At 42.5% G+C, this 20,617-nt stretch overlaps 1 protein-coding gene across 1 annotated transcript in view; it reads left to right on the plus strand.

Annotated features, from left to right (window-relative positions):
• TTC7B (tetratricopeptide repeat domain 7B) overlaps positions 1–20,617 on the plus strand; it is a 151,814-nt gene that overhangs the window by 12,750 nt on the left and 118,447 nt on the right. The window contains exons 4-6 of the mRNA XM_015414663.1: positions 2,656–2,777; positions 19,407–19,485; positions 19,842–20,014. Coding sequence (XP_015270149.1) covers positions 2,656–2,777; positions 19,407–19,485; positions 19,842–20,014 — 374 coding nt within the window. The remainder of the gene's footprint in view (positions 1–2,655; positions 2,778–19,406; positions 19,486–19,841; positions 20,015–20,617) is intronic.

A 20,617-nucleotide genomic window follows, 5' to 3' on the forward strand; every position in this document is an offset into this window, starting at 1 on the left:
GTACTTCTTTCTCTACCTGCTCTATCCCATGCATAATCTTGTAAACCTCGATCATGTCACCCCTCAGTCGTCGTTTCTCCAATGTAGCTAACAATTTGCATTTTACTTTGGTTTTCTAAATCACTGTGAATATCTGTACACACCAACAATCCAACACTGTTACACCTTTTAAGTAAAACCTTCATTTATGTCTTTGATGTGGAATACACTTTAAGATAGTTGCTGAAAATTTAAAAAGCCATTATATGACCGCTCTGCCTTATTTTAACAAATCACTCATCCCTTATTCTGTGTGCCAGAGTGGGATATCTTATTTTCTGGAACTGAATAGCTGCTATTAACTTCCTTACGCTCTCCAGTAGAAAAACAATCTAACATTATGTGCTCAGCATTTTCTGTTCAGAATGCTGTGACTATCACTGTGTCAAGGTTATAACTGTGCAGCTTGAATAATGCCCAGGAAAAACTCCTTAGAGTTCACATGGTAAAAACAATCTGTCACTAAAAAATGTACTGAGAATGTAGCTGTGAATGTGTTGAAGTATTGGTCCTAATGAAAGCTAATGTTCCTGAGCAGCTTACTGGTTGGATAATCATTAAAGTTATAACATAGAATTTAGAATTTTGAAGTAGATTCCAGTTCTGAACCTGCTTCGTGTCCTTCACTGTCCCAAGCTGGAAAACAGGCTTTATGGGAATTTGCTGAATTCTAACCCATTTTAAAAAACAGAACCAAAAAAACATCTTGAACAATAGCTTTGAATCCATCCTTTTCTTAATTCCCATAGTGGCTATGACAACTTTTCAAACAATTGATTTTGGGGTTATCTGCTGTTCTTCTAGTAATTTTTTCCATGCAGTTGGTGGAAAGGTGATTTGGAAATAGCTATGTAGTCCCTGTGCACATAATGAGAGTGAGCACCTCACAGACAAAAGCAAACTTCCAAATGCACTTGCAGACTTATCAGTTATAAGGAAGAATTATAGAGGTGTTAGCTGTTGTAGATTTTCCGGGTTGTATGGCTGTGGTCTTGGCATTGTAGGACCTGACATTTCGCCAGTAGCTGTCACAGCTACTGGCAAAATGTCAGGTCCTACAATGCCAAGACCACGGCCATACAACCTGGAAAATCTACAACAGCTAATGAACTCCAGGTGTGAAAGCCTTCGACAACATAATTATAGGGGTGATTTGGTTTCAAAAAAATGGCCAGGTGTGTGCAAAACATTTGCTTACCTTTTATAGGGTTTTATAGGCCATCACTTTAAAAGAACATGCTGTTTTGAAGTATAAAAATGACTTTGTACAAAATAAAACTTGTACACCAAGCTCCATTATAAAGTTTTGATTTGTGTTTCTGTCTAATATAAAAACAAGTCGGAAACTAACAAAGTGAATTCAACAGTATTGTGGCGAACACAATTGCGTAGTAATTATGTGGAAATTACTTTGTGGCTTATCAACAGTGAGCCACTTTCCTTTGTGTGCAGAACTGTGTTTGTTTATAAGCATGAGGCATAGAAATGACTTGCAGTCATACGGCTAACCTTTAATGATTCTATTAATTTTCTGCTATAATTTTCTTGATTCACATTCGTTTATATGCTCTTGACATAATTGGGAGTTCTTGTAGTTTCGTTGTAGATGTAAAAGCAAAATAATAAAAAAAAAGAATTCGGGCTTGCAGTTGCCCGTCTCTTAATCGAAGCTAATTTGAGGGTACTTGAAAGAGAACATGGATCTCCTTAAGTGATTAAAGAATAGAGTTGATGTCTGAAGCTCATTTATAGAATCATACTGAGGTCAATTCAAATGTTGCAGTGCTCCATAAAATACTTCCCCCTGATAAGGCTGCACTTGTGAATTGTAGTGTTTTGTAAACTGCTTATCATATGAATTTTTCCGTAAAGTGTGTCCACAAACAGCCTCCAGGGGTTGGAACACTGGTGTGGAGGTTCTCCGAATCTCGTATCGTGTGGCAGATGGGTTGCCAACCTGATAGCCCCTTTGTGGAACAGTGCCACATGGAAATATTTGGGGTGGGTCACAGCATTTTATGGGGGGGGCGCAGTGGCTCAGAGGTTAAGACGCTGAGCTGCAGACTGGAAGGTCTGTAGATCAGCAGTTCAAGACTCTAGTGCTGTGTGACAGAGTGAGCTCCCATCTCTGGCTCCAGTTCCGGCCAACCTAGTGGTTCGAAAGCAAGAAATCGCAAGTAGATAAATAGGTACTGCTTCGATGGGAAGGTAACAGCGTTCCGTGCACGTTGGCATTTAGTCATACTGGCCACCTGACCACGGAAACGTATTTGGACAGCGCTGGCTCTTTGGCTTGGAAACAGAGATGAGCACCACCCCCTAGAGTCAGATTCAACTGGCTTTCGAGCAAGGGAAATATTTACCTTTATACAGCATTTGACTGGGTCTATAGACAGAAAAGCAGTCTAGTACAGTCAGATAATATCTAGTACCATTATGCTCAATATTGCATGGTAAGTACAGCCTGCTTTTGAAGTTGCCATGCTCAGTCTGTGTACTGGGCTCCCAGCTTCCCATCTAGAAGTCTAGCCCTGATAGTACCACTACTTTGATAAAGCAATGTGTTGGGAAAAAGTAGATGGGTGAGTTTGACTTATTTTTTCTGTAATCTCCCAGGTAATAATGGCTAACTTACAGAACAGAAGCCCGAAGCCGGGACCTGCGGCACATGAACAAGAGCTGGGGTATTTTTTAGAAACGGGACTTCAGCGGGCTCATGTTTTATACTTCAAAAATGGGTAAGATTTAATCTACCATTCTTCTTGATCTCAATTTTAAAAACCTTCCAGAGAGTGAACTAGACAAGCTGTGGGTTTAGTCACTTAACATTACAAAAGTAACACATAGTCTGGAAACAATAAACCTTTTATGACAGTAGGTTTCCCCTTGCACTGAGTCACTCCAATTGTGTGCAAAATAAATGGCTCGGTGTATTTTGCAGGCATCTGATTGGTTGCAAATATGTTTTAAAGTTTCTCAGTTTTGTGCTTGAGCTTGGGTATTAGAAAAAGCAAAGAACTGTTGACTTTAAATATCTTTTTCCTAATCTCTTTAGTTACCACTTATTTTAACATTGTGCTGCAGGATAAACGTGCATGAAGACCAACAGTATGTATATACATTTTCATTTGTGACTACTCAGTAGACCCCTTTAGACTATGCATGAGAGGTCATTCATAATTTTGTGATAACCTTTTCTAAGAGTAGCCTACTAAAGATAGGGGTAAAAAAAAAAAAAGGATCCAAACACTGTAGAAAATGAAGAAAGGAATTTGAGCCTCTGTTCATTTACAAAGGCTTCAAAACTTGGTGTACTAGATCTGAGATGAGTCTGCTATTTTTCCCCCCTTCAAAAAGTGTGGCTATAATTATCTTTCAGATTTTAAAAAACCTGTATAGAAAGAGTGGAATGTCCTGCTGTGTGTGTAAACGGGTTCGATGTAAACAGTCATAGCTGAGAAAAAGAGCTCCAAGTTTTGAAACTGTTTCAGTTAGGTTAGCATTTAATTGCTCACTTGAGTTCTTACAGGCTTTCATTATTAGTATTCTGAGAAACTACTTGGAATAATGCATGACCTCTGAGTTGTGATGTTGTTCTGCTGCCATCACTTGATTGGAAGAAAAATGGAATGCTAAGATTGCATTTTTCTTAGTGTCCCTCCTGGTGGGGAATGGGCGGAAGGAAAGTGACGTTGCACCTGGTATTGTACTGTATCCTTTTAGTGGGAAATATGGAAGAGAATGAGCTACAGAATGCATGCTCCCAAATTTCACACAGTAGAAATACAGGGATTTCTCATACTTAAGTGGAGAAGAAGCTTACATAACTTAGGGGTTTCATTTGGTGGTTTAATTAGTACTACACCATTTCCATCAGACTTTAGGAAACCTGTAAGAGTTTTGAGGTAATTCCCACAGTAGGTGGTTTCTCCTAGGTATAATGAGTTATTATTTGATTCATGTCCTTATAACAAAGGCCATTTCCAACATCCCTGTGCATGGTGAGCGAACCCAGGTGGATCCCTTGACTTGCTGGGTGGCTTCACATTGGGATGTCATCACAATTAGCCATGAATTTGGGACTTTTCAGCCTTATGCTTTTTATCTTCCTCCCATGAGTAAATATATTAAAGTCAGAACAGCTTGTGGATACGTAAGTAAAAGGGAACTGTCCAGCCTTTCATGCATTTTAGGTTTTGGATTTCCATTGATCTCATTGCACTTAGTCTTCTAGGTGTATCAGTTTTATACAGGGGTCTTTTCGTAGAAAAAGAGCTGCAGGAGCTCATTAGCATAAGGTATGCTAATGAGCTACTAGGCTATTAGCATAATAGCTCATTAGCATATGCCACACCCCCTGACATCACCGGAAGTGATGTCAGAAGGGGAAGCAAAAGGGGGGGAGGCATCTTCAAACGCCTCCCCTTTCCTTCCCCAGCTGGCCTGTGGGGGCGGGGGAGCGAAGAGAGAAGGGGTTGGGCCGCAGAAGGGGGAAAGAGGGAAGGAAAGAGAGAGAGAGTAGAGAGAAGAAAAGAAGGAAGGAAAGAGGGAAAGAAAGAGAAGGAAAGAAGGAAGGAAAGCGGGGATAAGAAGAGAGAAGGGAAGAAGGAGGGAAAGAACGAGAGGAGGAAAGAAGGGAAAGGAGGAAAAAAGAGAAGAGAAGAAGGTGTGAAAGAAAGAAGAGAGAGGGAAAGACGAAAAGGAGAGGAGGAAAGGAGGGAATTAAAGAAAGAGAAGGAAAGGAGGAAAAGAGAGAAAGGAAGAGGAAAGAGAGAAAGAAAAGGAGGGAAAGAAAAGGAAAGGAGGGAAAGATGGCAAAGAGATGGAGGGAGAGAGGGAGGCTCTCCCACCACCCCCATAAAGCCCCCAAAAAAGAGAGAAATAAAAGGAAAGGAGGGAAAGAAAGAGGGCAAAGAGATGGGGAGAGGGAGGAAGCCTCTCCCACCACCCCCACGGATCCCTCACTTACCATGATCAAGGCCTTCCCCAGGCCGCAGCGCTCCGGTAAGGGCCCCAGAAAGTTGCCCCCAGGTCTCCTCAGGCCTCCCACGGGCCACATTGCTCCAGTGTGGGGCCCAGGAAGCCAACGACAGGCCTCCTCAGGCCTCCCATGGTCTGCAGCGCTCCAGTGCAGGCCCTGGGAGGCCAACGACGGGCCTCCTCAGGGCCGCAGCGCTGCAGTTTGGGCCCCGGGAGCCCGACAACGGGCCTCCTCAGGTCTCCCTGGGGCCACAGCGCTGCAGTTTGGGCCCCGGGAGCCCGACAACGGGCCTCCTCAGGTCTCCCTGGGGCCACAGCGCTCCAGTGTGGGCCCCGGGAGCCCGACAACGGGCCTCCTCAGGCCTTGCTGGGGCCGCAGCGCTCCAGCGCAGGCCCCGGGAGGCCAACAGTGAGCCTCCTCGGGCCTCCCTGGGGTCGAAGCACTCCACTGCGGGCCCTGGGAGGCCGGTGACGGGCTGCAGTGTGGGGAGCTGGGGGTGGGGCTTGCTGCCACTGCCATTTGTGCCAGCTCCTGGGCTGCCGGAGCGACACTCCGGCACACTCCAGCTCCAAAAGACCCCTGGTTTTATAGCTTCCACTACTATAATATGAACCCCAAAGGGGGAGGGGGGGGCTTTGAGAAATTAGTGTAACTACACTCTTCCTTGGCAACCAGTTATTTTGATAGAACAAACCTGTTTAGTGACACTTCATCTGACTTTTCTAATGTCCTGATTCTTCCATATCTTCTTTAGGTCGGAATATTTTCATTCTCGTAGTTACTCTGTTGCCTTACCCTTCTGAGTTGTTCTTTACTATTCCTTTTTCCTACCTGAGCAATCTAGCTATAAATTGCAAATGTCAGCTTGAGTGACTTTTTCCCTCTGTTGGGTCAAAGTGTGACTTCTGCATTTGCCTCTGTGTCAAAGGGGCACTATATACATTATACACTATATACATAGAGAAGAATAGTGTACAGTGGTTTAAGTGAATACTTAAAGATGTAGCTTTGTGAACAAGAGGTGCATTTTTCAGGGAGCTGTGATTTGCTGCAGTTTCTTCTTGAATGTACACTTTGTGACCAACCTCTGTTTTCCTCTGTGCCAAATGTGAAAAGACCTGAAATGTATAACATGTAGGATGCTTTCATGAACACGTTTTCTGTCATATTCAGAGGCAGTAAATGTCTGCAACCCAATGCTAAGAGGCAACATCAGAGGACGGTCTCAGCTCTATTTGTTGGCCCTCCAGGGCAGCTGGTTGGCCACTGTGTGAGACAGGATGCTGGACTATAGATTGACCTCTGGGCTCGATCCAGCAGGGCTCTTATTGTCTTGCACTTAGTTTTGCTGTTAGATTTATGAGGTGTGTGCCTAAAAACATATTCTCTGTGTGTGTGTGTGTGTGTGAGTGAGAGAGAGAGAGAGAGAGAGAGAGAGACATGGTTTTCATGTGTTACGAAAGAGCACAGGTGCCAGGGATTGTACAGATTCATAAATGCATGAGATGGTGATATTTTTAAAATGTCAGGACTAAAAGTTCTGTCATGTCCTTCAGAAAACTACAGGTCTGGGAGCTCTGTTGATGGAATCCCAGCTGTTGGCCCTGTTAAGTGTTTGCTATAGACGTGCTCTTTTTCTAGCATTCTGTTCATGTAATTATTGTTCATGTAATTATGGCCCTTGCTCAGTTAATATTGGCATTGGTATTACTGGGTAGCTGCCGAGACCCTTGGGAGGGTCCGCTGCTGATATAGTGACCCACCAGCAGCATTCATCACCCCCTGCAATCTTTAATTGTGTGGCTGGGGCAGGATTGGGCCCCCTTGGGACAACTGGGTCTCCAGTGTGGTATAGTGGTTGAGAGCGGTGGACTCTAATCTGGAGAACTGGTTTTGATTCCCCACTCCTCCGCATGCGGCCTGCTGGGTGACCTTGGGCCAGTCACCCAAGCTTTCTCAGAACTCTCTCTGCTCTACCTGCTTCACAGGGTGCCTGTTGTGGGGAGAGGAAGGGAAGGAGGTTGTAAACCGCTTTGAGACTCCTTAGTAGAGAAAAGCAGGATATAAAAACTTACTCCTCTTCTTCTTTAAGCCTCCCTGAGCAATGGCAGCTAGGAAGAGGAACATCAGCTCCCGCTTTCTTTCTTGCTTCTTCTCTGCATGGAAGCAGCCGCTTCCTCTCATAGCAGCTACTGCTGCCTGGCTTGCTGGGCAAATGACTAGCAATAGTGGCACAAGGCATCGTATAAAAAGTACCGTAAACTTGATGAATGTTAATAGTATTACTGCTCAGAAATTTAAATTTTTTTGGACATGTGAGCTGTGTAGCAGGGCATACTGGGAATCGGAGCTCAGTGCTGCATCTGTGAGCTGGGAAGGATTGTGCCGCTGGTAAAATAGCTATCCAAACAAATTACATTCACTTCCACGTAGTTCTGCCCAAACAGCCACTGGTTCTGCTCTTGTCCTTTTTACCAGCTGTATGCAGAACCTGATCATTAGGCAAGCTGTTCAGAGGTGTCCAAATGAATTCAGATGTGCCCATTGGCATGGCTGTGTCTGCTTCTCTATTCGAATAGAGTCTCACCACCACTTCTTCAGATTTGGAAAGGGGCACAGATTAAAATGAAAAAACAAACAAATCCAACCTCAGTTTATTATTATTTTTTTTTAGTTTAGACTTTTACCACTTAGTGTATCTATGTACCTTCCAGGTCTGCCAGGGGATCTAGCTAATCTTGCAATCCATCCTAGCAGTCATTTCTCATATAGGTACCACTGACTGCTCAGGTGCAAAAAGGAGGCAGTGCAATCTAGCCAATGTTGGTTGTGTAAAGGAACCATGTCACAGGTGTGTATGTGTGAGGGTGGGGGGAGAGAATGCAGTCTCTTCCCCATTAAATGATATGATGTGGTTCCTGAACTGGGCACAAGCAGCTGGGCAGGCACAAAGCTACCCAGCATGATCCGGTGCTTGTGATGAACTTTTCCAAAGAACACAGAGGCAAGATGATCTGGAGCTTGCCTTATATCTAGTTTAGGTAGTTCAAACAAGGTATATTCCCCTGGTGATGGTGTTTGTGTCAAAGTTTACAGCAAGCTTATTTATATGTAACATCTATAAACAAGTTTAACCTTCAAGTCACATCCTAGCAAGTGTTAATTGGCTCAAGGAGAGGGCATGAGCCATGTTGTTTTTTCTCTTAAACTACTCTACACTGACATTTCTCTCCTGTCTTGTATGTCCTTTTAATTAATTCAGAATACCTCCCTGTTAAGATCACCTTTCTGTCCCATTGCTGTGAGCATGTCAACCTTTTATTTGCATCTCTCAACGGGCTCCTTGTTACTCGTAGGCTGGTTTAGTAATAAGGGTAGTAAATCGGTCATTTTCCCAATCTTGTATAGTTAAAGCTTCACAAAACAGAAAAAATATGTCTGAATAAAAAGGGGAGATAACATCCCTTTAGACATTCTGGTAAGATGAGCTGTCAAGAATATTTAGTTTTTCATCTTGAAGTCTGCTTGTACCATGTCATGTGGACTCAGCTTTGTTTGAAGTTCTGAATCTGGAATGGAATATTAATTAGATGTTTTTATACTTATAATGTCTAGTTGTTCTTCCAAAAAGTTCAACAGTGCATTGACTGGAGAATGAAGCATTTCTTCATGCAAACAAAGCAACCCCCATTCATCGTTTCTTTAACTTTGTACTTTTAATTTTAGTTTTTTATAGAGTTCATGTTCAGTGTTTGAATGACTTCTGAACTTTGGCTTGATGAATAGTTTGAATCTATAATCTTGCTTAGCTTGCATTGTGCAGAATTGCAGAATCCAGATATTTATTTTATTGGATGACCGTATTAAGTTAACTCAAGTTTCTCTGTAGAAGGTTTTAAAAAAGGATCAGGCTCTGAGAGTTAATAGCTGACCTAAACATGTGTACACATACCCCTTTGAACAATCCATTCAGTCTCTCTCTCTCTCTCTCTCTCTCTCTCTCTCTCTCTCTCTCTCTTTCTCTCTCTCTGAGAGCTTCACAACTCTGTTAATGGCTTGAGATTCCTGCAGGCATTCTATTGATCACCATTGATAAGGCTGCAGGAATACTGTTTGCCTTGGGGCATGACTTTCTATGCAAACATTTTAAAAGGGTCAAGTTCAGGATCCTTGATTGATAAATGGCAGAAAGACTGGCCACTTGCTTGGATCTGTGGCTACACATTTGCAAACACTCTATCAGCAAATATATGGGATGTCTGAATAACCCCATATGTTTAACTGTATTGTTGAACATGAACTCTGCATATAGTATCACAATTCAGGTTTGCAGAAAGTTTCTCTCCCATTTTGGGGTATTCGTTACCCCCACTCAAACTTTGTACTAATATTTTTTTTCACATGAAAATGACATTTAAGAAAATAGACAAGCCCTGACCTGGGTAGCCTAGGCAAGCCCAATCTCGTCAGATCTCAGAAGCTAAGCAGGGCCGACCCTGGCAAGTATTTTGATGGGAGACCTCCAGAGAATACCAGGGCCAGGAGGCCAGAGGCAGGCTATCAAGCCACTTCTCTGAACGTTGTCTGTGCTCCAGTAGGTCCCGCCACAACTTCCAGGCATGGGCGCATGCACACGCATGCGCACGCGCATACACAAATACAAAAAGAAAATAGACAAAATGCTATAATTCTGTATTTTTCCTTCTCACAATGAATGATGAGAATCGGCTCTGATGTAAGCATCAATAGACATACACAGGGGTCTTGTTGTAGAAAAAGAGCTGCCGGAGCTCATTAGCATAACTCATTAGCATAACTTATTTGCATATGCCACGCCCCCTGACATCACCGGAAGTGACAGAAGGCCACACCCCCTGACATCACCGGAAGTGTGTCAGAAGGCCCGGCTACTTACCCTCCTGCTTCATCCTCATTCCCAAACGGAATGAGGATCGAAGCAGAGGGCGGGGTAAAGAAGGGGGCGGGGCTTCACCACGTGACCGCCCCGCCCCCTAGAGGTTCTCTTCCGGAGCTCCGTACCTGAGAGCTCCCCCCCGACTAGAGCCCTGGACATACAATAATAAATCATTTTAATTGAATTTGGGGGTGTCCCCAGGACCCCTAACATGCTAAGTGCATAGCGCTTTCAGTTTCCCTTTCAATGCAGTTGAAGTAAAATGACCTTAACATGATCTCAGAGTATACACTGTAATTTACAGAGCATTATAGTGGGTTGGTGGAGGAGCTGAGATACCAGAGGGCAACTGACTTTATTAAGGTTGAGGAATACACAGAGTATTGAATAGTACATGATTGAAAACCAAGTTTTACCTATTTTCCCTCTGCTGCTAAGTATCAAGTTGACCCATGTGTTCCCCCTCTCTCTTGCCCCCCAGATCTTGGTATTATATGATTACTCAGCAGGGCTACTAAGCTTCAGTTCTAAGCTGCAGATATTTTGTTAATGCATTTTTTATTTCCGGACCCCCTATAAAGATTATTAATAATGAATGACAAATTTGCTGAAAGTGTTCATATACTTTATTTGGAAATAGGGTTGAAAAATTGCTGATCTTAGTTTATCCCCACACCTCACCAGTTTGTTTCTACATGTATTTTGGAGGTATGTGCTTCAGGAACTAATAACCTAGAGAGCTCCTTAGAAGAATCATGCTAATTATCTGCTTATGCATGCGGGGGAGGGGGGGAGAAGCAGATTTCATTACACTATTTGTTAGCCTGTCATGATGACCAAGGTTCAAAGTTTACTAAACCCATCCAAGTAGTTACTCTTAAAGATATTAACATAACCTACATTAACATTACAATGAATTAATTCCAGCTTAAGACCATGTTATTTAATTTATATTTTTAAATGAAATCGAGTACTTAGGAAAAAATAATGTATGAAGTATTTAGTTGGGAAATGAAACACTGGTGCCATATGTGTTATGTTGGGCACCGTAAATAGCCTTTGTTAAAAACAATAAGGAAGCTTAGGGGATATAAAATTACCCAAGCAGAGGAGAATAGATTAATCAAGGAAATATGAGCTGCACCCGTTGGTACAGTTAGAGCTTCCTCAGCTGGCTACCCATTCATTTTCTTTTCCAGTTGATACCACTGAATGCCATTTATTAGTATAAACAAAGCCATCTGTCGGAACAAATGGGCAAAAGGCCTCCTGAAATTGGCAAGATCTGAGGGGTTAACTATATGTTGGCAGACCCTTCTGCCCTTTGAGAACATACGTTCAAAAAGTCCTTATTTGAAATGTTGAGCTGGTGACCTCTGTGTTACAATACTGCTTATGTACTGTTTTGGATGCTATGACAAAAACCCACCATCTTTCAGTGTTCCTAATAGTTTGCAAAACCATTCGCCTGTTTAGAGGGTGGTGGGCATACTACATGTTGCAAGCAGTAGCATCAGAGACCTGATTCTTTTTACTAAAAAGAATAGCAACTACAGCGGGTGTGGATTTTTAGCTGGTTAGTGAGTGTGGTTAACTATTTCCTCACTTGTTACCCCCCCCCCCTTCTCCTCTTCCCTTTCCTTCTGCACAGTTCCAAATGTATAATCTGGAGGGCAGGATGAGTAACTGGGGGGTGATTTGAAGCTGAGAGCCAGTTTGGTGTAGTAGTTAAGTGTGCGGACTCTAATCTGGGAAAACTGAGTTTGATTTCCCACTCCTCCACTTGCAGCTGCTGGATGACCTTGGCCAAGCCATAGTTCTGTCAGAGCTGTCCTCTCAAAGGACAGTTCTGGAAAGAGCTCTCTCAGCCCCACCTACCTCATAGGGTGTTTGTTGTGGGGAGGGGAAGGGAAAGGAGGTTGTAAGCTGCTCTGGGACTCTGAATGAAGAGCCGGGTATAAATCCAATCTCCTCCTCCACTGCTGCTGCTTCTTCTTCCTCTTCCTCTTCTTCTTCCTCTTCCTCATCCTCCGAACTGCTTTTGTCTTAAACGATCGACCCTCCTTGGGGGTCTGTTGTACTTATTTGACTGCAACATGTAGGTAGCCCCTCTGTAACTTTAAAAGGAAAGCTCATTTGCAAACAGGAAAGAGAAAACTGCAGGAGCTTCCCCTTTGGTCCCCCAAAATGTGTATAAGCCAGTAGTACGATGTACAGTTAAAAGAAGGGTGGTGAGATCAGAATTGCAAGAAAGAAAGGAAATATCAGAATTATAATATCATAAAATAGGGTATACTTTTTGTTCCGGGGAGCAAAGAAAGGTTTTTTCTTTGAGATACGCACATTTGGCAAGCTTGCTTTAGAAACAACTAAGTTTAAATACGATGGCTGAATATTGTTTCTGAGTAATCAATATGCAAAGGGCACAGATTTGCCCGCATAATGCTAGTTCAAGAGAATCCCACCGCCCCCGCTCGCTACTCTAATTACACACAGATGGTTTGGTCTTCCACGTCCTTTCTCCTTCTTGGGTTTTTTTAATCTCTATATGGAATGCTTGGAAATAAGAGACCTGCAAGAAGTCGGAATTGTGTGTGCGTGTGTATTAGAGTTGGAGCATTTCAGTATGATCTTAAAATATTATGTAATGCTGCATTAAGAAGTTTAATAAAGCAATGCGGAGGCCCTGCAGAAGAAAGTAATGTAAGCCTGAATGCTATGCCAGAATGCAGTGCACTGCATTTTTCTTTTTACCCTGACAAGAGTGCTGATTAACTAACTTGTAATGCATTTTAATCTCACTTCACTGCACTGCCTGGGTCACAGGTGCTTTGGCATAATATAAATCATTATTTATTATGCTGGAATGAAATCGTCCCAGCTAAATGGAGTGCAAATGCTGGACCATTAACTGCTGTAGAGCTTCTCTCTCCCCCCCCCCCCCATTTAACTATGCTATTTGGGTGACTCTTTGATTTGTATAATCAGTATAGTTATTTCTCATCTTCAAAATGCGAGCATCTCAGTTTTCTTATATAGCCCAATATTTAATGCAACCATCGTGGCAAATTTGCACAATTAGTTTGTTTTCCCAGTAACTCCAGGCAGTGTAATTTCTGTGCTTCAGTGAGTTATATATGCCAACAACATCTTCTTCCCCTTTCAGGTAAAGCAGACACATTTCATTAAAAAAAATAAATAAATGCATATACGCTTAGCTCTCAGCCATTACAGTTAGCTACCCAAACCCATTTTAAAATACTGTGATTTAAAATGTTGTTAAGTGTGAATTACATTTGAAATATACATATAAATTTTCCTTTCCAAAAAAACAGTAGAAGACAATGAAGCTTAATCTAATACAAACGGGATCCTTGGCTTGGGCCTGACAGGAACCCTGCAGTAAGAATCTGGACTGGCTAGGTGGGCATTAGCCCTGTCCTCCTCTGAAATAGTTATGCTTCTTTTTTTACGCTGAGGGTTAAATTAGTAGGGAGAGAATGCCTTGCCAGTAAGGCCTTTCAAGTAATGTGGAAAATGCAGCTATTGAAAGACGTGTTCTCACGTGGCACCTGGCAACAGTGGTACTCCTCATTTTCACAGTGAGACCCTTTCAGTAGTGCAGTGTCTGCTGTGGGAGCAAATTGCTGCCATATTGAGAGGGTGAAGAGCTTAGTCCCCTATGCTTTTCTCCAGCCCCATTCTACTGGTGCTCGTAAAAGACAGACGTACACTGTATAAGCATCAACACAGAAACTTCAGGCTGCCCACCTCCCGGGGGAGAGAACAGCATTTATTGAAAAATAACACCAGATCCAGGGATATTTCCAGGTGACATAAAATGAGACGCACACACAACATTGATAACAGATAGATAGCACCCTCACACCCAAAACATCTGACCTCCTCACAAGCATAATTTTAGTCTTCTGTGGTTTCAACATCAGCATGCTTAAACCCTTCATTTGGCTGGTTTCTGAGACTGGTGCAGAACACTGAGTCCCTCTCCTGGCTGGTTTAGTTAATGAAATGTGGAGTCATAGAATCATAGAGTTGGAAGGGACCTCCAGGGTCATCTAGTCCAACCCCCTGCACAATATAGGAAATTCAGAAATACCTCCCCCCCCCACCCCCAGTGACCCTTCCTCTATGCCCAGAGCAAGGTTTACATTTTATTTGTTCATTTTATTTTCTCTTGCATGCACATCATCCCCAAGGTTTACATCTTATTTGTTCATTTTTATTTTCTCTTGCATGCACATCATCCCCCAGAGGGCTACCTTAAACGTCTTTGACAGTAGGAATGCAAGCTTTTTTTGGTAGAAGTCGTTTTGTTGTTGTAAGAAAAGGTAGAGGACAGCATCTTTGAGAGTGGGAAGGAACTGAGACTGAGACAGTAGGAATGCAAGCTTTTTTGAGGTAGAAGTCGTTTTGTTGTTGTAAGAAAAGGTAGAGGACAGCATCTTTGAGAGTGGGAAGGAACTGAGACTGATACCTAGTTCTCACGGGATTTGAGTCCAGTAGCACCTTAGAGACCAGCAAGATTTTTGGGGAAAGAGCTTTTGAGAGTCAAAGCTCCCTTCATCTTTTGGTCACTAAGGTGCTATCAGACTCAAATGTAGCTGTTCTACTGCAGACCAGTACCGCTGCCCTCTGAAACTATTGTTGGTTGAAGAGGCAAGCCAGTGTTGTTATAATACACATGGTGATGGTTCTTATTAAATGGTCCTCCATAGCTATATTCCTGTGCCTAGGGGGGGGAAAGACATTAGGGAGAAGGGTTCTAGCCTCGCCTTTTCTCAGATGTCCTTGTTTTCCGTGTAGAAGCCTCCTTTCATGGAGGCACATCCCACTATGTAGGTTCCTGTTCACAGCAGGAAGTTGTACAGGCCAGACTCGGACTTATTTCTGCACTGAGAACTAGATCCAATAGCGGCAACATTCTGGGAAGGAAAAACTGAGCCAGAGAAAGAGAGGTCTAGGGAAGGGAAGCTGAGTCTGGCAGGCAAATGCACAGAGATCTGTCAGGGGCTGAAGCAGAGTGAGAGAAGTACGCGAGGCAAGCTGGTGAACAAAGAAGAAGAAGAGATTGGATTTATACCCCGCCCTTCACTGCCCAAAGGAGTCTCGGAGCAGCTTACAAACTCCTTTCCCTTCCCCTCCCCACAACAGACACCCTGTGAGGTAGGTGGGGCTGAGAGAGCTCTGAGAGAAACTGCTCTTTCAAGAAGAGCTCTGACAGAACTATGGCTTGCCCAAGGTCATCCAGCAGGTGCAAGTGGAGGAGTGGGGAATCAAACAAGAAGACAAACAAGAGAAGTTTATCTTCTGAGCAGGTCCAGTCTGGTTGTTATTCCCTCCTCCTCAGCCTGAATAATAAACAAACAAATGCCTAGTTGATAAGCAGTCTTCTAACTGTTTTACATCAGGGTTTTTAAGTACTGTACTAATATGCTGAAGTCAAGACAGTACTTTATGATACAATATTAGCTATTTTATTAATTCTGTGCTTTTAAAATTAGTGTTATCTGTATCCTTAATTGAATTGCACAGTTCTCTCATTATTTTTATTCTGTTCTTATTGATATTTACAGTCACCCGCAAGGAAGGCTTTTTGTCAAAATGTACTTGCCAGTGTATTTAAAGTCCTTTTTAATTTGCCATCTACTTCCTCTTCCGCTGTATGGTTCTCTGGCAATTGTTGGTATGGTGGTGTGTTTTTGTTTTTTTTTGCTTCACCATGTTTGAGGAATTGGATATAGGCTGCAAGATTGCTTTACTTCTTGTCTTCTCTCTTCTGGAACATGGGTTCCTCCTGACTGCATTAACGTTAGTAGTGTTGTTAACCAACAATAAAGGATAACCACATTCTAGAGGGGAGGGAGCACGTGCTTCTGTGTGCCACTCCCATTAGATGATATGGCACCTCCAAGTCCATCCATGGAACAGGCTGCCATTTTGAAGGAGTGGGAACTGTGAGGGCTTGATTTTGGTTGGTATCACTGAAACAGAGGGAGAGAAGGGGCTTCTGCCTCCCCGTCGCACCAGTTTTCTGACCCAAAACAACACGGGGGGGGGATGGGCAAATAACCAGTCAACCGTGTTCTGTAGCACATTATAGGTCCAATGCAAGATTTACTTTTGAGTAAATGCTTGACTGAATATACACAATGTACGTGGAAATTAAATCAGACCAAATAACCAAATGTCTGTGAGCCAGTGCATGAGTGCAACAAACTGTAGAAGAAACTTTAGTAGGATTTCGAGATGCTGATCCAGACTCATAAAAACCTGGAAGACAAACTGATGGAGTAGATTGACTTATATCACCAAGGAAAAATAATAATTTAAATTAAGTTTCCTATTTTTGAAATTCATATGTTTCCTGTACAATAATGTGTGCATTCTGGTTACTATACCAAGTAAAACTTACTGGTATGCAACCAAATGACCCTTTATATGTTTCTGGAGGATAATGCAAAACATTTTGTTATGCAGTTCATATATATCTGTGTAGAGAAGTGAGACAGGTTTCTGGCTTTCTATGTACATGTGCAAGGATACTAAGCAAAATTACTTACTTGAAGGCTAAGACTACAGACTTGTGATCACATAGTTGGAAGTGTTGTTGTTAGCCATTCAGTCGTGTTCGACTTTTGGCCATTAAACAAACCCATTAAAAAACTGGGACTTGCCTTTAAGTGAATATGCATAAATCAGGCTACAGTTGTCCAGAACTTTCTATAAGGAAGGGCAGTAATTATTAGGCAAAATAGTGTTTCTCAGTGAGATGGAAAAATTAATAGCCATGCTAAATAGTCATAATTTGAGAACAGAACACGTTGTAAATCTTGGATAGAGAAGGACATAAAATAGACCACAAGATAAGCCATATGGGCTCCATTGATAATTCTGGTAAGCTTCATGGCTATGTGGAACAAAATTCTAGTCCAGCAGCACCTTAAAGACCAATTTTGTTGGCATGTTTTTAAGGCACTGCTGGACTAGAATTTTATGCTCTGACTGCTACATACTATGGCTACCTACCTGAAACTGTCTTCATGACTCAGTATTTGAACTTCAGCTGCCCACTACATCACACCAAATCCTATACAAAAAGTACAGTATAATGGTCTGTAGATTGGTAGGCATGGATGCAGAATAGTGTATGGTATTTTGCGTCCATTTATGGATTATAGTGAATCATGAAGGATCTTCACATTTTGATAGGCTAGTGCTGAAGAAGTCACATACTGCAGCAGGACCGTAGCCGGTAATGGGGGTACGGGGGGCGGTGCCTCCTTTTGAATCTGCAGTGCCTCTACCCCAATCTTCCTTTTCACTTGCCATGTATTGCTTGGGTCATGCTGTGCTGCTGCTGCGCCAGCCCAAAGCGATTCTGAGTGACCCAAAAACAGGAGCCCCTAATTCTAGGAAGAAGCAGCAGGGTGAAGGGCCATAGCCAGTGAATCTGCAGCACCCCCACCTTCCTTCCTTCTGCTCACTTACCCCAGCTTTGGGCTGGTGCAGTGGAGGCACAGCACAGCATAAGCTCTCTCAGACTCCCTCCGCTCCACTGCACCTGCACTGGCCTGGCTCTCATCCGTATGCAAAGAATGAGGAAAGGGGAAGTGAATATATAGAGGGGGAGGCGTACCATGCCTTGTAAAGTTGGAGAAGATAAAAAGCAGAGTAGAAAAGGAACAAATCCCAACAGGAAAACCAGAGTCTAGTGGAGGTGGTGGGGGGGAGGAAGCTCATGTAAGATCTTAAAGAATAGCAAACCAATTGCGACTCTAAAAGGGGGAAAGAGCAAGTGAAAAGAAAGAGTCAAAATGTCAAGGCAGGGCCAGGGAGCGCAGGTTAATCAAAGCAAGTTCAATAGCCAGTCCAGGATTCAGCCAAGAGTTCAGTCAGCAAAACGTTCAAACAAGTCCTAAACAGTTCACACAGCCAGAGTCAAACGTACCGGAGGTCAGAGTCCATAAATCAGGTGAAGTCAGATAAACGCAGAGCTGAAGCCGTAGTCAAAAACGATGCCGAGGGCCAAGAAGCCAGAGTTCCGAAGCCGAGTGACAAACTGCCAAAAGTTCAAAGGGTCCAGAGCAAGGTCGCACAGAGCGTCTGGTCCTGTCAACCAAGTTGCCAGCACGAATTGCTCAAAGCAACAGGTCTGTTGAAATAGTGTGCTGGCTCATTAACTCATTAGCTCCTTGAAGCAAGGTCCAGGCTGCTGTCAAAATTCAGGACTGAATGAGCATCGACCACGCATGCGTGCAGCCTTCCGTCTCTCATTCAGCTCCTGTCGTCTTTGGTTTCTGAGCCGGTTAACAGGTGGGGGAGAGTCGGGCGGTGATACACTTGGGCCAGGCAGTGCCTGATCAGACTCAGGTGTCTCCTGGGGAGTGCTATCCTCTTCAGGACTTACAGTTTCCTCAGTTAAAGGTGCCAAATCCACCTGTTCCTGGGTGTCAGGCTCTGCTTCTGCAGCCACGTCAGGGGCAGGCATGACACAGCGGGGGGCAATGGGGCATTGGAGGATCTCACTGCTGGTGTTGGGGTAAGTGAAATCACTTCGAGCTTCCTTAATTTAATTACCAGATCAGTTAATTTACTTCAGTTTAGTTTAATTACCACGCCCCCCCCAAGTTTCTGGCTACAAGGCTGTACTACAGCTCAATTGAAAAATTGAATGTCAAGGTGTACTGCCTCCTCCAGTCCTGTTTTCTAGCTGCAAAGCATGGCCTTCTGTGTTTATATCTTGGAAGCTTGTTTGATTTATAGAAGAGGTCATTTTTATATGGATTAAGACATGCACTTCTTGGGCTCATTCAGTCCTTCATATATTTCCCTTTATTTAGTAGTAACGGGAATGCCTTATTTTGGAGAAAGAAATGGTAAAAAGTGTGTTCTCACTAGAAGAAAGTAAAGTGAATTAAAGTATGTGATTCCCTTCTGCTCAACTACCCTATCTATATTTTAGACTCTCAACTGTTGAAAAAATAGTTTATTTTAAAACTGTTTTTCGGAAGGCTGTTTATCATCCATTTTTTCATTTCTCCGTTTAATGTCTGTTCACCCTTATAGTTGCTTTAGCTTATTACCTTGTGAGGGGGGGTGACGACTTTTGATCTTCATAAGCTACTTTTCTAGAATATTTCCAACGAATAGCTGTGACAGTCTGTGGACGCAAGAGAACAAAAACTTCTGGTGTTGCAGTGCTGTTTATCTTTCCTGAAAATGTATTTTATATTGCGGGTTTAATGAAGCTAAACTGTTCTTTTATGCTTCTAAACTGTTCTCTTATGCTTCTAAGAAGAGTTATTGTTAAAAAACACAATCAAATTTAAGTCTGCTTTTTAATATTTAAATTTTTAAATATTTCAATATTTTCTTAGACCACAAATATTAAAACAATTAAATATGAAATTATTAGCTGCAACTACTGTTGAATTCTATGTATATGTACAGGAATTTGACAAGAGGAGTCGGTAGATTTAGAGAAATTCTAAGAGCTGTTGAGACAAGAACTACACAAAATCTACGAATGGTAAGTTTTTATGCCTACATCTAATTGCAACTAATTACAGTTAATAATTTATTTTGTAATTGGTTATAAACCAATAATACCTGGCTTGTGCATTGTTGTCCTGTTCATGAATTAGAAGAAAAAATCATTACGGAACATTCAGTTATTAACAAAATATTTTAATGCAATATTAAATTAAAAGTAGATAATTCAGAGAATACCAATATGTATTTTGCTGAAGGCACATTTGCCAGAACACTTGTATTAACAGCCTATTCATGCTTATGAGCAAAATTTTATGCAGTATGATTAATGTTTTTAGTTCTGAAATATTTTTTGTACACTCTTAATGAAAAAAATATATTGTTCCATGTTAGACAATAGCAAGGCAATTAGCTGAAATCTTGTTAAGAGGCATGTGTGAACAAAGTTATTGGAACCCGTTGGAGGACCCTCCTCATCAGTCGCCCCTGGACGATCCCCTCTGGAAAGGTGCAAACACCAAAAACTATGCACTTAGCAGAAGACCACGAGTGTACTCTGGAGAAAAGTAAGTTTTCTCATTGATTTTTAACATAATTGGTTTGTATGCTTTGTAATAGCATTCTACTGGAGTAATAAAAAGTAGGGGAATAGTCTTAACCGTGTTGCTGTGACAGAGACCAAAATGGAGGAAGAAATCCACTTTCTTGCTCAGCCCAATGAAAACATTTTTCCTGACACTGTGTAAAAAATTTCTATTATTAGACATCCACCAGGGCTGTGGTGGCTCAAGTGGTTATGACACTGAACTGCAGACCGGAAGGTTGCTAGTTCAGCAGTTTGAGACCTGAGTGCCGCATGATGAAGTGAGCTCCCGTCTCTGGTCCCAGGCTCCTGCCAACCTAGCAGTTCGAAAGCAAAAAAATGCAAGTAGATAAATAGGTACCGCTTCAGTGGGAAGGTAACAGCGTTCTGTGCGCCTCGGTGTCTAGTCATGCCAACCACATGACCACGGAAATGTCTTCGGACAGCGGTGGCTTAACGGCTTTGAAACGGAGATGAGCACCGCAACCCTAGAGTCGGATTCGACTGGCTTTTGAGCAAGGGAAACCTGTACCTTTACTAATACATCATGCACAATACTGTAATACTTGAGCAACATGGTAAAGCA

The sequence above is a fragment of the Gekko japonicus genome, unplaced genomic scaffold, assembly GCF_001447785.1.
Source record: "Gekko japonicus isolate JY-2015 unplaced genomic scaffold, Gekko_japonicus_V1.1 scaffold1035, whole genome shotgun sequence".
NCBI classification, from domain to species: domain Eukaryota; kingdom Metazoa; phylum Chordata; class Lepidosauria; order Squamata; family Gekkonidae; genus Gekko; species Gekko japonicus.